Source organism: Macadamia integrifolia, unplaced genomic scaffold (genome assembly GCF_013358625.1).
Source record: "Macadamia integrifolia cultivar HAES 741 unplaced genomic scaffold, SCU_Mint_v3 scaffold_198A, whole genome shotgun sequence".
Classification (NCBI taxonomy): domain Eukaryota; kingdom Viridiplantae; phylum Streptophyta; class Magnoliopsida; order Proteales; family Proteaceae; genus Macadamia; species Macadamia integrifolia.
This window is the reverse complement of record NW_024870639.1, coordinates 537,586-551,233: the sequence shown is the minus strand read 5'-3', so window position 1 is coordinate 551,233 and position 13,648 is coordinate 537,586. Positions and strand designations below refer to the sequence as shown.

General features: G+C 41.0%; 1 protein-coding gene across 1 annotated transcript; it reads left to right on the top strand.

Annotated features, from left to right (window-relative positions):
• Window positions 1–2,342: 2,342 nt before the first annotated feature.
• On the top strand, window positions 2,343–4,324 carry LOC122071231 (polyol transporter 5-like). Its single transcript, XM_042635551.1, has 2 exons — window positions 2,343–2,556; window positions 2,645–4,324. The coding sequence occupies exons 1-2, from the start codon at window positions 2,406–2,408 to the stop codon at window positions 4,111–4,113; spliced, it is 1,620 nt and encodes a 539-aa protein (XP_042491485.1). The 5' UTR covers window positions 2,343–2,405; the 3' UTR covers window positions 4,114–4,324.
• The last annotated feature ends 9,324 nt before the right edge of the window (window positions 4,325–13,648 follow it).

The window sequence follows — 13,648 nt, the reverse complement described above, 5'->3', positions numbered from 1 at the left end:
ATACGGATTTGATTGCGATTTAATCTATACGACTTCTAAAAGATTGACAACCGGTTTGATGGTTTATTCATATGCCTACTGAAATTTATCTTTGTTAGTAAAACTTCATACATCCGTTGTTAAAAGAACAAGACTTATACAATATGCATTACATGTTATGAAAGAATTTCAACGCAAGCACAGCCACCCAGAGGACAAAACAAAACAATGCCTAAGAGTAAAAAGTGATGAAATAAGCTACTAGAGAAGAGCCAATATACAATTAAGGAGACAAATTTGTTGAGAAACATCTACACAATGGACCTCATACAGTTTAAAAGGGTTGGTTTTGACAGTGTTAATTCAATTTGAAAATGTAGGTTAAATGGTTAAGATCGAATCAGACCATTTAATTAATCAGTCTGAAAATTGAAACTAGAACCGAATATTTACAAAATGGCTTCTTGATTTCGATTTCAAATTCACTAGGTAAGATTTTTTTTTTTTTTAATGAAAGTATATTTAAAAAAATACAAAGCAAATTTACTAGTCTAGCCAAAAGACAAGGCCCAAACAAAGAAAAAGGAAAAAAAGATGAGAAAAAGTAGAAATTAGGCATAGAAATCGAATTTCTGAAAATGAACATTACAAGAAGAACTAAGTTTCTCTTCACTATATGAATCTTCTAAGTCACGGATTTTCTAGAACAATAGAAAGAATCACAGGAATTTGTGTAATCAGGAGGAGGGGGAGCAAATGGAATAATTAGAACTTGGTTTTTAGATTCTCTTCACCTATATGAAGAAAAACTTTTGCTTTGTTAGGTATCATGGATATTATGAGTAGAAAAAGACAATGTCATTAGTAAAGCTCTTTCATCAAGTGTGTGATCATGAATTCATGACATAACTCGAGGAAGAATCCCTGGCCATCTCTGTGGTTAGAATGACTAGGCGTAAAGGGCACGGAAGCGATGAATCGGACTGAAACTCCAACCTCTTCTCTGAAAGCTGGAAACTTAAAAGATTATTCATATTTCATTTTCCACCTCCCTACGTATTTGAATTATTGACTAATTTGACCATGAGAAAGACAAGTCAAAGAAAAAGATTAAAGATTCTTTAGCATCTTCCATATTTTGCCATGTGGCAATTTATTTAGCACTCAACCTTTGTGGCCAACCCGGTCATTTTCGAGCCCGGGATCGAAACAGGTTGCTAAGAATCGAATAGGATCCGTCGATCCTGATTCTCCCCATTCCGGATCGGACAGATTCTGTTTGGAAAACCCTAAATTCTTGAAACATGCTGATGGAGGCCCTCGTGAACTCTACCAAATGACACTCTCGTCGTTTATCTTAATACTTTTCCACAACACAATCATGAAATGTCTACCACGGCACCATCATGTGTGCAATTTTTTTACCCCCTGATTTATCTCCAATACTGAATCCTGGATACTGAAACATCTTGATAACCAGCTTCGCTTGTTTTGTTGACAAGTCAAAATATCGCTTTCTCCTTTTTAAAATGTTTCCATAAAGTCTTTCAAGTCTTCCCAAGTCTTGTGTACAAAAATAGTACCCTTGCCGCCGTATTTGACTATCTTTGCCCTTTTGTGGGTAAAGAATCTTAGAAAATAGCGTGGACTCTATACTCAAGCATAAGTTGAAATGACCATTTTGTTCCGTATAGATGTTGGATCCCATTCCTCTCTATGGAGCTCTGGGATCAAGAGTGATCCCTCAATTGGGAGGACCAAGGCACTCCTGGTCCTTGGGTTTTGTGTAGCAAGGGTTTTAGTTATTAGTACCGACATTGGTCTAGATTGACCTTATTTTTTATTTTTTATTTTTTTAACTCAAATATTATCTGGGATCCAAGAAAGATCCTACAAATTTATTAAATAAGAGAAATAAAATAATAAAAAAACAAAAAGGGACATAGCCCACTTTACCCCAACCCATGAGATATAAATCACTCTTGTATTCGTAAAACCCAAAGAATCTCAATTAATACTAATACAATACAAATTAGTACCAATAAGGATTGATGCATACATCAGTCATTTTTACCTTTGCTTTTTCAAAAAAATGTATAATTTCTTACTGTTTTACCATTTAGGTGATACAAGCAATGGATTCAAATCGATCCATATTAGTACGGCAAGACCAATACAATAAATACGATAGCAATACTTGAAACCATGCTAGGGAGAAAATCCTATCCAAAAATGTAAATTAATTCATTATTATATGGTGCCATTGGTGTCTTGACTTTTAGTCAATCCTCTCCCTTCCATTATTTCCCCGAAAATATTTTTCTCCCTTTATAAATTCTTAATTGGATGTCTTAAGTGTCTTGACACTCCATTATCCACTCCACTTCCTCGTCCCACTCTCAAAAAAAGCTGAAGAACACAAAGATATGTCTGAAGGAGGAATTCCAAAGAGTGGAGTTTCGGCCATGTCGGAGAATCCTACTCCGCCACTTGTCTTCCAGGGCAAACGGAGGAGAAACATATTTTCTATGGTTTCTGCGATTTTAGCTTCCATGGTTTCTATTTTACTAGGCTATGGTTAGTACTACTTCTAGCTTTTACATATACTTTAGGTTAGGTTCCTCACTTTCGTCTCTCATTTCATCTTTTCTCCTTCTTCCTTCAGATACTGGTGTGATGAGCGGAGCCTCAATTTTCATCAAAGATGATCTAAAGATAACCGACACCCAAATCGAAATTCTAGTAGGAATCATCAACATCTGTTCCCTACTAGGCTCCGCCGTCGCCGGAAGAATCTCCGACTGGATCGGTCGTCGATATACCATCGTCTTTGCTTCTGTCATCTTCTTTGTCGGAGCTATACTTATGGGTCTTGCACCAAACTTCGCATGGCTCATGGTGGGTAGAATAGTCGCCGGTGTCGGCGTCGGTTTCGCTCTCATGATCGCTCCGGTGTATACTGCAGAGATCTCTCCGGCGATGTCTCGAGGCTTTTTAACATCGTTCCCTGAAGTCTTTATCAACACCGGAGTCCTACTTGGCTACATCTCCAACATCTCTTTCTCTCAGCTACCCGAGCATCTCAGCTGGCGACTCATGCTTGGAGCTGGTGGGATACCTTCGGCGATGTTAGCATTCGGGATACTCATTATGCCCGAGTCACCTCGTTGGCTTGTTATGCAGGGTCGACTCGGTGAAGCTAGAAAGGTACTCAACAAGACATGTGATTCAAACGAGGAAGCCGAGTTAAGACTCGCCGACATCAAATCGGCAGTTGGAATACCGGAAAATTGCGTCGACGACGTCGTAAGTGTACCCAAACGTAGCCACGGCGAAGGGGTATGGAAGGAGCTCCTAATCCGACCGACACCTTCCGTTCGTCGTGTCTTAATCGCAGCCGTCGGTATACACCTGTTCCAGCAGGCGTCGGGGATAGATGCTGTGGTGTTGTACAGCCCACGGATATTTGAGAAGGCCGGGATCAAGAAGAAATCATATCGTCTGGGAGCAACGGTGGCCGTTGGATTCAGTAAGACAATTTTCATCTTGGTGGCTACTTTTCTATTGGACAGGATCGGACGGCGGCCGCTGCTTCTTGGAAGCACTGGAGGTATGATCGTGTGTTTGATTGGACTAGCATCAGGATTAACGGTGGTTGATCACTCGGAGAAGAAGCTAATGTGGGCCATAGTTCTATGTGTGGTTATGACGTTGACTTTCGTAGCTTCGTTCTCGATAGGGTTGGGGCCCATTCCTTGGGTGTATAGTTCGGAGATATTCCCATTGAGACTGCGGGCCCAGGGTGTGAGTATAGGAGTGGCAGTGAACCGGGTGATGAGTGGGGTTATTGGAATGACGTTTTTGTCCCTGTACAAGGCCATCACCATTGAACGGACCTTTTTTATGTTCGCGGGGATAACCGGACTAGCGTGGACGTTCTTCTACACGTTCCTCCCGGAGACGCAGGGGAAAACCTTAGAAGAGATGGACGGATTGTTTAGTACAAGTAGGTTTAAGTGGAAATCATCCATGAAGAAGGATAATGACGACGTTGTAGAAAACCAAAATGGTCGGGTCGAGTTGGGTTTACATTCAAGTAAACCTAGGGAGGAAGGTGACAACAGTGTAATATAGAATCCGTTTGGTTGGGCAGGCCTGGGGGACATTAAAAGAGGGGGAAATGAATATTTCATACTTAAAATAGTAATTTTTATAATCATTACCCCCATTGTTGTATCAGTAATTAATCCAAATTATTCTATATTTTGCAATTAAATTTCGTTGTACTTTACTCTTTCGTAGTTTATATAAGGGAAAAGGTTGGGTATGCCGCAGATATCAAGTATGCTAGCACTCACTGTGTCTATTTCTCTCTTCCTTTTTTTCTGAAATGATCCTCATATCCTTCCTGAACGATACTCCATCATGTGTTCCTATTGGTGCTATCCACTAGCATACTTGATATCGGCGGTATACCTATCCCTCTCCCTTTATATAATCATGTTTATTAATAAATACAAAAATTTCTATTTTTTAGGTTTTGTTGTAATAGAAGATTGTGCATCACGTTTCTTGACCACATGAGAATACAAGGATGAAGATGAGGCAAATGAGAGGATTGGAGACTCTGATGGCTCTTTAATACCTAAGTCAAAATTCCACACGATAGAGAAGATCTTTTATCGAGGTCGGGAAGAGACCACAGAAAAGTAATACCCCATCCATTATGCCACACCTCTCTTATTTATAGGTGATAGGGGTGATGTAACCCGAATCCTAGCAAGTTAGTGAGAGTTCATATTTACCCTAATCAGGGCGGCATTGACAAAGGAAGTTCATGCATGACTTGTCTTTAAAGACATCACTCACACATAATAAAGCAATTTATCCTTGGAAATAATATGATTTACAGGCCTCTTGGTTCTTTTTTGTGACAATAATAGTGCAATAGCACCCCTCTCGATCGCTATAGGGAACTCGACCTTAGTTAAAATGTCGTCAATTCCTACTTATCATCCAATGTTATAAGACTATTTCTCTTTCGTAATTCTATCCCAAAAAAGTATTGTTTTGACAAATTTGCTCACACCTTCAAGTTTGAAACTCAATTATTCTGTTATTTCTAGTTGAATGTCTAATACACTGGAATTTTGAAAAAATTTCACCATCACAACACGGTCAAAGAACCCATTTTTCTCCAATTATTTGGCTATTTCTTTCATAAAAATTGTTTTTCCCATCCCGTCGATCCCAAAACACCAACCAAGTTGAAGTTCCTTTTCTTCAAAGCCTCCATAATTTACTTCATGACTAATTTGGTGGGCTCATAAATATGAAAACCAATGGTGTTGATATAATACCACTCGGAGGTAGAAGATGAACTAAAATTGTATCAAATTGGCCTTCTCTTGTGTTGGGGTTCCTCGCGGATGTCAGAAGTAATAATCTCGCATTAGAAGTGGGTAGCCAAATATATGATTTTTAGGTAATTGGACACCATTTCCTTAACATCTAGTTTTTAAGGATGGGTTCTGCCCAAGTCCGTAACAAGTGGTATTAGATGTAAGATTTTCTATTAGATGGGTTAGCATAGTCAAAGATTTGTTTCCAAAACCGATTTAGTGGTGTTGACTAAAGATGGAGTAAGCAGAAAGAATCCAATATTATTGGTAAGTGATCTCTATGGAGATATTGGATTCTATTAGCACACCTTAATAGTATGAAATATTTATTACTATGTGTGGACCTAAGGTATTGTTTCCTTAATGGGGAGGAAACCCTAATTTTATTGCAGGGTTGGTCCCTACTCTCACCCCTATATATAGTTATCACTGACCCATTAAGTGAGGCTAACGACCAAAAGTAAAAGGGAAAGAGGGTAGACCAGACCAACATTGATCGTGTTGTACGAGGAGCATATACGAAGAATATCGAGGAGTTCTTATTCTTCAGTCATGGATTCAGGTATGCCTAAAACTTGTCTTTGTAGTGTTTGTCGTGCATGCTTATCGATCTTCATGAATCGTTCCGCATTTATTTTTCTATCAAAGCTTTCTGACATGCTTCATGGACAATATCAGCATCAACTAAAGCTACAAATAGAATGACAAGAAAGAAGAAGAACAAAGAAAACCTCATCATTTTGTCTCTGGCTAGAAATTAGTCGATGGAATTATATATTGAGGTGAAGAATGAATATATATATATATATATTGTTAAACAAGAACCGGAAGATCTTATCTTTTCCAACGTACTCTTGCTTAAAAAGACTTGCATAATTTCCTTAAGTGTAATTTGAATTGATTGAGAGGAAATTATATTGATTACGTATCCCAAACTGAGATCTTTTCTTCACTATCAATATATGTTAGTTTGGTTCACATCACAATGAACTATCTATATAGTTTTGGCAAGGGAAGATTACAGGAAGCATTTTTAGAAAATATCTTCTTTTCATATGATGCGATTTACTTTAAGAAACTAGTTTTTTTTTTTTTTTTCGTGGGTTGGGGTGGGGTGGGGTGGGGGTGGGCGCTAGAATTGTAACGTTGTTCTTAATTTTTGATGGACCTTGAAATTATAAGTAAATAACATAGCTGGCCATTTTTCTTTTTTTTTTTGTGCTAAAAGGTAATTTTATTGAAAGAGAGGAAAACAAAAAACAAAGAGAAATACAAAGAGGGCAGGCCGATACCACTAAGCCCACTTGCAATCTCCACCTTCGGCATGACCATCAGCAGAGGGAGCAAGTGAAGGGCTTAGCCGAATCAAAAACGGTGCCTGTCCAACGCATCCGAAGCTAACTCAGCAACAACATGACTCGGGAACTCCACTGGGAATTCAGAAATACAAGATTTAGATGATTTCCTAGCCAGGAAGTCAGCCACTACATTAGTTTCACGAAAACAGTGTGTGATCTTCCATTGCACCGACTCCAAGAAGGGAATGGCGGATCTCCATTTCTACAAGCAAACCATGGAATCTCCCTTCTCTGGACTGCTGAAACCACGGATGCTAAGTCAGACTCAATCCAAACACCCCTAGCATTATGGTGTCTAGCAAGCAAAATACCCTCCAACACCGCCTCAAATTCAGCTTCATATATATGTTTGACTCCCATAAAAATGCTAAAAGAGTCGATTACCTTGCCTTTATTGTTCCTTAAGACTCCACCAGAACCTGCATTGCCCAGATTACCAAGCGAGCTACCATCCACGTTGATCTTCATCCACTCCCTGGAAGGCTTACACCAGTGGACCTCAAGTGGGGGAGGGGAGGTAGGATTTATGATACTTAAGCCTAGCTTCCTACATGAAATCAAGTCCGAAATCCAACGAGCTTCTTCACTTGACCCTTCGCAGCAAAGCTGAATCTCCTACCTTATCCTTAGAAAGATATACCTCACTGCCCTTTCTTTATTTTCTTGCCTTCTCTTGTTTCTTTCCCACCAAATATGGTTAATGATGATTAGCAAGCCCAGCTTCCATGGCATCTTAATCTGAATAACTCGAGCTCTCCGCTTCCACCACTTAAACATCGTTTGAATGGTTGGGTGATCTACCCACACCACCTCAAAAAGATCTAGAAATTGCTTCCAAATCGATATAGAGAATGAGCAGCATAAGAAAATATGAGACATACTTTCATCAGCCTTGCCATACAGGTCACATCTGGACGAGAGATAAACACCTTTTTGGTGGACCAGGTCATCCGTAGGGATTCTGCCATGCACCATTCTCCATAAAAAAATGGAGTGTCTTGGAGGAAGGTTCTTCTGCCAAATCAAAGTACACCAGTGCACCTTCGAGGACTTCATTCTAACATTCTCCCATGCCGACCTCAAGGAGAAGTTCCTTGAGGGATCTAGTGACCACGCCCTGAAGTGCTTCATCTGCAAACTCGGAATGTCGTTCTTTTTAATCTGAGCAAATATTTTATGAAGAAGAGGAGATACTACCTCAGGTAGTTTCCATTCCCCATTTCTGATGAACTCCCCTACCTTTGCCGAAGTAGAGATGCTTTGATCGTTGTCCAGTGAAAGTAGGTCCATAATGGAGTTTGGACCCCACCATTTATCCTTCTAGAAATTTGTGAGGTGACCATTCCCTATGATCCAACACTCCTTATCACCCACAAAGGACCACATCTTCTTGATACTTACAAATATAGAGGTGGTGTTGCATTTTTTGAGAGATCTTCCATTCTTCTTTAGAAACCGAGCTCTGAGAAAGGCCAACGCTGTTGTTTTCTCAGTTTTAATTCTCCAAATCATTTTTCACAGCATTGCTTTATTGGAATCCCACAGCCTCATAAGCCCCAGACCTCCCTCATTCTTGGGCTTACACATAGAGTCCCACTTCACCGTTACAGCCTTGACCGTGTCTACATCACTGGTCCAAATAAAATTCCGCATCCATTTCTCCATCATTGCCACTAGAGATGCAGGCCACCAGTATACAGAGAAGCTATGGGTCAGCATTCCAGAAATCACCGTCTTAACCAATTCCACCCTGCCAGCCATTGAAAGCAATTTTCCTTTCCAGCCCCCCAGTCTCCCCTTAACCTTGTCCATAATTGGCAACAAGGTATCTTTTTAAATCCATCCCTTAAAGATTTCCACACCTAAGTACCTTGTAGGGAAGGTACACATGGGAATGCCTAAAGTATTAGAGATTTGATGCTTCCTAGAAGGGGAAATTTTCCCCAAAAATAGCTTACTTTTTTCTAAGTTAATAACCTGCCCTGAGAACTCTTGCTACTTTAGAAGAAAGTCTTTAAGATTCCTCACATACCTCATTGAAGCGTTGGAAAAGATGAATATATAATTAGCAAAGAGAATATGAGCAACCGTTTTGGCACCGCATTTTGGCGGACCAGGTCATCCGTAGGGATTCTACCATGCACCACTCTCCATCAAAAAATAGAGTGTCTTGGAGGAAGGTTCTTCTGCCAAATCAAAGTAGACCAGTGCACCTTCGAGGACTTCATTCTAACATTCTCCCAAGCTGACCTCAAGGAGAAGTTCCCTGAGGGAGCTAGCAACCACACCCTGAAGTCCTTCATCTGCAAACTCAGAATGTTGATCTTTTTAATCTGAGCAAATATTTCATGAAGAAGAGGAGATACTACCTCAGGTAGTTGCCATTCCCCATTTCTGATGAACTCCCCTACCTTTGCCGAAGTAGAGATGCTTTGATCGTTGTCCAACGAAAGTAGGCCCATAATGGAGTTTGGAACCCACCATTTATCCTTCCAGAAATTTGCGAGGTGACCATTCCCTATGATCCAACGCTCCTTATCACCCACAAAGGACCACATCTTCCTGATACCTACAAATATAGAGGTGGTGTTGCATTTTTTGAGAGACCTTTCATCCTTCTTTAGAAACCGAGCTCTGAGAAAGGCTGACGCTATTGTCTTCTCAGTTTTAATTCTCCAAATCATTTCGCACAACATTGCTTTATTGGAATCTCGTAGCCTCCTAAGCCCCAGACCTCCCTCATCCTTGGGCTTACACATAGAGTCCCACTTCACCATTACAGCCTTGACCATGTCTACATCACCGGTCCAAATAAAATTCCGCATCCATTTCTCCATCATTACCACTAGAGATGCATGCCACGAGTATACAAAGAAGCTAAGGGTCGGCATTCCCGAAATCACTGTCTTAACCAATTCCACCCTGCCAACCATTGAAAGCAATATCCCTTTCTAGCCCACCAATCTCCCCTTAACCTTATCCATAATCGGCAACAAGGTATCTTTTTTAATCCTTCCCTTGAAGATTTCCACACCTAGGTACCTTGTAGGGAAGGTACACATGGGAATGCCTAAAGTATTAGAGATTTGATGCTTCCTGGAAGGGAAAATTTTCCCTAAAAATAGCTTACTTTTTTCTAAGCTGATAACCTGCCCTGAGAACTCTTGCTCCTTTGGAAGAAAGTCTTTAAGATTCCTCACATACCTCATTGAAGTGTTGGAGAAGATGAATATATCATCAACAAAGAGAATATGAGCATGAGGTTTTGGCACCGCGAAGCCCTTCAATTGGCTTCAATTTATTGTTCTGGAGAGCACTTCCTCCGCAATAATAAAGAGCATGGGAGATATGGGGTCCCCTTGCCTCAGACCACGCTCCACTCCAAAGAATCCCTGTGGACCTCCATTAATCAAAATCAATATCTTAGTGGATATCAAAATTTGGTTCAACCACGTTATCTACTTCTCTGTGAACCCGAAACGATGCAACACCTGAAACATGAAAGACCACGAGATTGTATCATATGCTTTCTTGATGTCGATTTTTAATCCCATACCTCCCCCTCTAGTAGAAGCAAACATCATATTTGCCAGCTCTGAAGCCACACTGATGTTGTCATGGATTAGCTTTTCTTTCTGGAAGACTCCCTGTTCTTCAGATATCAATTTGGGAAGTAATTTATCAAGCCCCATCACCATTACTTTGGATAAAATTTTGCAATAAAAATTCCCCATACACAATGACCGGAATTTATCTAGAGAAGAGGCTCTCTTCTCCTTGGGAATAAGAACCAGGAAATTATTATTCACACCATTGGGCAGTTGGCTAGTACTAAAGAAATATTTAAATGCATTACACACCTCTAGCTCCACAGCATTCTAGCATTTTCCAAAGAAAGCTCCAAAAAATCCATCCGGACTTGGAGAACTATCGGGGTCCAGGTCCCATACTACTCTTTTAATTTCTTCATTCCCCGGTAAGGCTTCAAGCACATAGCAATCGACTTGGTGAAGAATCATAGGGATGGAATCAAGAAGCTCCACATGTATTCTAGAATTTTCTAAAGAAAGCTCTAGAAAATCCATCCTAACCTGGAGAACTATCGGGGTCCAGGTCCCATACTACTCTTTTAATTTCTTCATTCCCTGGTAAGGCTTCAAGCACATAGCAATCGACTTGGTGAAGAACCATAAGGATGGAATCAAGAAGCTCCACATGCTCCACTAAAGGCTCAGCTTTGTAAAATTGCTCGTAGGAATTAACTGTATAATTACCTATCTGGTCTTGACCTTCCACCAAAGTCCCATCCAATTTTTTGAGGCTTCTTATAGAGTTTCTGAGTCTTCACATTTTAGTAGACAAATGGAAGAACCTAGAATTGCGATCCCCTTGCTTCATCCATTTAACTTTAGCCTTTTCAGCCCAAAAATTTTCATGGTTTTCCAAGACTTTTATCAAAGAGGTCTTCGCATCCGCTTCTAAATCAAAAAGATGATCATCTAGACCATTTATAACAATATTCTACTGCACCTGCGCTAGCTCCTTGGCTTCCTCAAGCGCTTTATTAAAGTTTGGGAAGGCTTCTCTCACCCAATTACGAAGCATGCCCTTTAGCCTTTTGAGTTTTAGCATTAGAACAGAGATCGGATTCCCTGAGATCCACTCTTCCCATGATGTGGCAACTACCTTCTCAAAATCCCTATGTTCCATTCAGAACTTATGGATCCAGAACTTATGGAACCTAAAGGGACAGTTTATAAGCCGATGAGACAGACCAGAGGTGAACAACAAAGGGGAATGATCTGAAACAATTCTAAGGAGCACCAGTTGGGCACAATCCTGGAAAGAGTTGATCCATTCTTCATTACAAAAACATCTATCCAGAACTGTCGAGACATTGCCACAACGTCTATTATTAGACCAGGTGATTTTTCTCCCAGGTGACAGCAGTTAGGCTATCCCACATGCATCCACCATGGCTCCAAACTCAGCAGCTGAACCCATACTAAAATTCCCTAGCCCCCTTTTTTCATAGGAAAGCAGAGTCGAATTAAAATCCCCAATACTAGTCCAAGGGATTAAAGGTTGGGGGAGATCAGCCACTAGCTTCAACCACAGCTCCCTTCTTCCTGCTTTGAAGCTGCTGGCATGAATGGAAGAAAGCTGAAACCATTTCGATTCCCACTTAATGGAGATCGAAATATGCTGCTCTGACTCAGAAACAACAGTTGGAGTGTTCAAATTTCTCTTCTATAAAATCCACAAATCAGAGGGCTTCCCTGCACTGGAATTGTGAATGAAAGAGCTATTGAATCCCAGTTTATTAAAAAATAAATTTGGAAAAGCACTTACTTCAATCATCGGCTCTGCTACACATATGATGTCCGGCGCTCTATCCTTAATAAAGTGTCGTAAGGCATTCCTACCTGCCGCCTTCTTGATTGCTCTGATATTCCAAAAGAAGACCTTCATTGGCAATTAGATGGAGACGGAGTGGTGGGCAGATACATCATTCTGCTCCTTCTCAAAAGATTGCTTTCCAGGTCTATTGGACCCTTCAACACGCTGCATGATCTTATCTATTTTTTCCACTTCCTTATGATGAATAACTACCCGGCCTTCCACCAGGCACAATTGAGAGAGCTCTGTCACATTATTCTCAGCCCCCTCCCAAACTTGGCCCCTGCCACTCTTTCCCCCTCTACCACCACAACCTCCTGGTTTGTAATTTATTTTACACCGCGGTCGCAGAGCACACACCATGTGAGAGTCCCCCCTCTATTTCTAAGCTTCCCTGACAGGTAACACGCCCTCCCTGTGATCGCTCTCCTCGCTTGAGGCCTGCGATTCATTCTCAGACAGACTAGAGGACTGGGTCGACCCAAGGTCTTCCACAGCCAGTGGGTTATCCACCATTTGTGCCCCAACACCCATTGGGTACTTTGCAGCCAACTCATTGTAAGGAATATTCTCAGTTGAGAAATATTCTTCTCCATTTAAATCCACCACTAAATCTTGGCAAGTATGGGAACTATCCACCTGTAGATCTTGACGAATATGGGAACTATTCTCATTTACTGCAGCTACGATTCTAGTAGGAGACCGATGATTTCCTACCATATGTGAAGGATTTTCTTCCCTGCCAGCGTCCTAGCCGCCGCCGCCTCCGATCTGGTGAGAAGCCTGCTCGACGACAACTTTCCCTACCATCTTTCCTCTGCATTGGTTAGCATGATGTCCCAGCTTTTTGCAAGAGAAACATCTAACTATATCGTCTTCATAGATGATTCATTGATTGAACCAGAATAGCATCTCCTTTCCTGGGTATCTCTGTTCTACTTGCATCTCCTCAACTCTGGCTCCATTGAGCTCCATCTCAATGAGGACTCTTGCATAATTGCCCATCGTTGCATTTAAGGTTTTATCTAGAGCCACAGGCCTTCCTGCTGCCTTTGCCATGGTCAATGTAATTTTCTCATGCCAATACTCCATAGGAAGCTCAGGGAATCGAATCCAAACGAGCTTGGTGTGGGAGTAATTGTCACTAATATTAAACTCTGGTCACCATCTCTGGAAACGAATGATTTGTCCCCCTACTTTGATCGGGTCTCTCCTCCATATTGAGGCCATATCTCCCTCTTTCTCAAAACGAAATAGGATAAAACCCTTCCCTAGGGGAGAAAGGTTCACTTTCCCCTTCATCTTCCATGCAGCTAACACCTCTCTCCTTATATCGTCCATAGAAACATACCTGAAGTTTACTTTGCCTATCAACGCAAAGGAGAAGGTCTCCAGTTTCTCTTCATACGCTTCCTGTGGAATCACTACTCTCGTCAAAGATCCTATGCGAATCAGATTTGGAAGATCCTCCACGTCAGGGAGAGTCTTCTTTGTCACAGTAGCATAGGA

Bases quoted from the DNA above. Each gene is read 5' to 3' on its own strand.
- LOC122071231 (XM_042635551.1), top strand. From the start codon at position 2,406: ATGTCTGAAGGAGGAATTCCAAAGAGTGGAGTTTCGGCCATGTCGGAG. The intron at 2,557-2,644 runs GTTAGTACTACT...TTCTTCCTTCAG, and splicing joins TTCTATTTTACTAGGCTATG to ATACTGGTGTGATGAGCGGA.